This window comes from Octodon degus, unplaced genomic scaffold (genome assembly GCF_000260255.1).
Source record: "Octodon degus isolate 3935 unplaced genomic scaffold, OctDeg1.0 scaffold00116, whole genome shotgun sequence".
Lineage (NCBI taxonomy): Eukaryota > Metazoa > Chordata > Mammalia > Rodentia > Octodontidae > Octodon > Octodon degus.
Window position 1 is genome coordinate 9,439,892 of NW_004524692.1, and position 1,300 is coordinate 9,441,191.

The 1,300-nt window shown below is 39.0% G+C and overlaps 1 protein-coding gene across 1 annotated transcript in view; it reads right to left on the reverse strand.

Annotated features, from left to right (window-relative positions):
* The window catches only part of LOC101573778 (spectrin alpha chain, erythrocytic 1-like), a gene marked incomplete at its 5' end in the record, with an annotated part of 104,995 nt that extends 104,834 nt beyond the window's left edge, over positions 1 to 161 (reverse strand). Inside the window, 1 exon segment of the mRNA XM_012516632.2 lies at positions 26 to 161. Within this exon segment, the coding sequence (XP_012372086.2) occupies positions 26 to 161 (136 nt within the window).
* Positions 162 to 1,300: the final 1,139 nt, after the last annotated feature.

A 1,300-nucleotide genomic window follows, 5' to 3' on the forward strand; every position in this document is an offset into this window, starting at 1 on the left:
TCCTGGGAAGGCCTTTGCTCTCTACCTTATGCTGCTGGTGCCTGTCCAGTAGAGCTTCCCCACCGGCCACATCTTCTGGCAATTTATCAGCATTGATCAGAGCTGTCTTTTCATCTATCCAGCCTGAGAGCTCATCATAATCTGATATGAACCGAAAGTACCTGTGGGAAAGTTCAGGTAAGGGACAGAAGAGCAAAACCAGACTTGAAAGGGCTTCTAACAAAGACCTGCAGGTGAACTGAACTAAGGTCTGCGAGGTGCTCCATGTATTAATCTGAGCTCTTCCTCCTGATGTACTAATAGTCAGGGTTCTTTTCTCAGTGCAGACTGCAAATCTTTTACACCAGGGTGTACCTCTTAGGTTAGTCATGATATACCATGCTGTTTTGTTTCCAGACTTTCAGTCTTAACCATGACAAGGCCTTGTCTACCCAAAGATATTTGATTTTTTTGTTTGTTTTGTTTTGTTTTTGGTGGGACCAGGGATTGAACTCAGGCCCTTGTGCTTGCCAGGCAAGTGCTTATTCTACTGAGCCATCTCCCCAGCTGCAAAGATATTTGAAATGGAGTAAAAAGCCTCACAATGTCACCAATAAATACATGCTATATAAATAACAGAAAGCATCTTGTGGAAGGAAGACTTGAAATTAATGTAAGGATTCCCTATATATATTTAGCTCACATAAATTTTACTAAAAAAAATTGTATGTTTATATCTGATAACCTAAACAACTAAGTAGAAGACAACATCTGAAATACAGTATGCAATACAAAAACCTTTATTAGTGAAATTTTGTATTGTTCTAATGCTTTTTTATTACTCTTTTTTATTTTTTAAAAACTACAAATAGAAAAACAACAACAACAAACAAAACAATAGGGCTGTGGATAGAGCTCAGAGGCACAGTGCTTGCTGAGTAAGCACAAGGCCCTGACTTTGATTCCTGATACACTCCCCCAAAATAAATTAATTTAAAAAAATTTAAAAAATAAATTTTAAGAATACTTATTTAAAACAATGTTTGCCATTGGATTCTAATCTATAATAATATGATAAGCACTATCTTCTGGTTATCCCACTACTAACCATTTAGTGTGGTGTAACTAAAATTTTCTACAAAAATGATACTTGAGGGCCAGCCAGTTAGCACAGCTGATTAAAGCACCTGCTGAGACAGATGCAAGGACCGAGGTTCGATCCATTGCTTGCCATTCTGGCCCTGCCCCCAGGGCCCACTGAGACAGTGAATGAGACTGAGCATGGTGGCGTGTGCCTGTAATCCTAGTGCTTAGGAGGCTG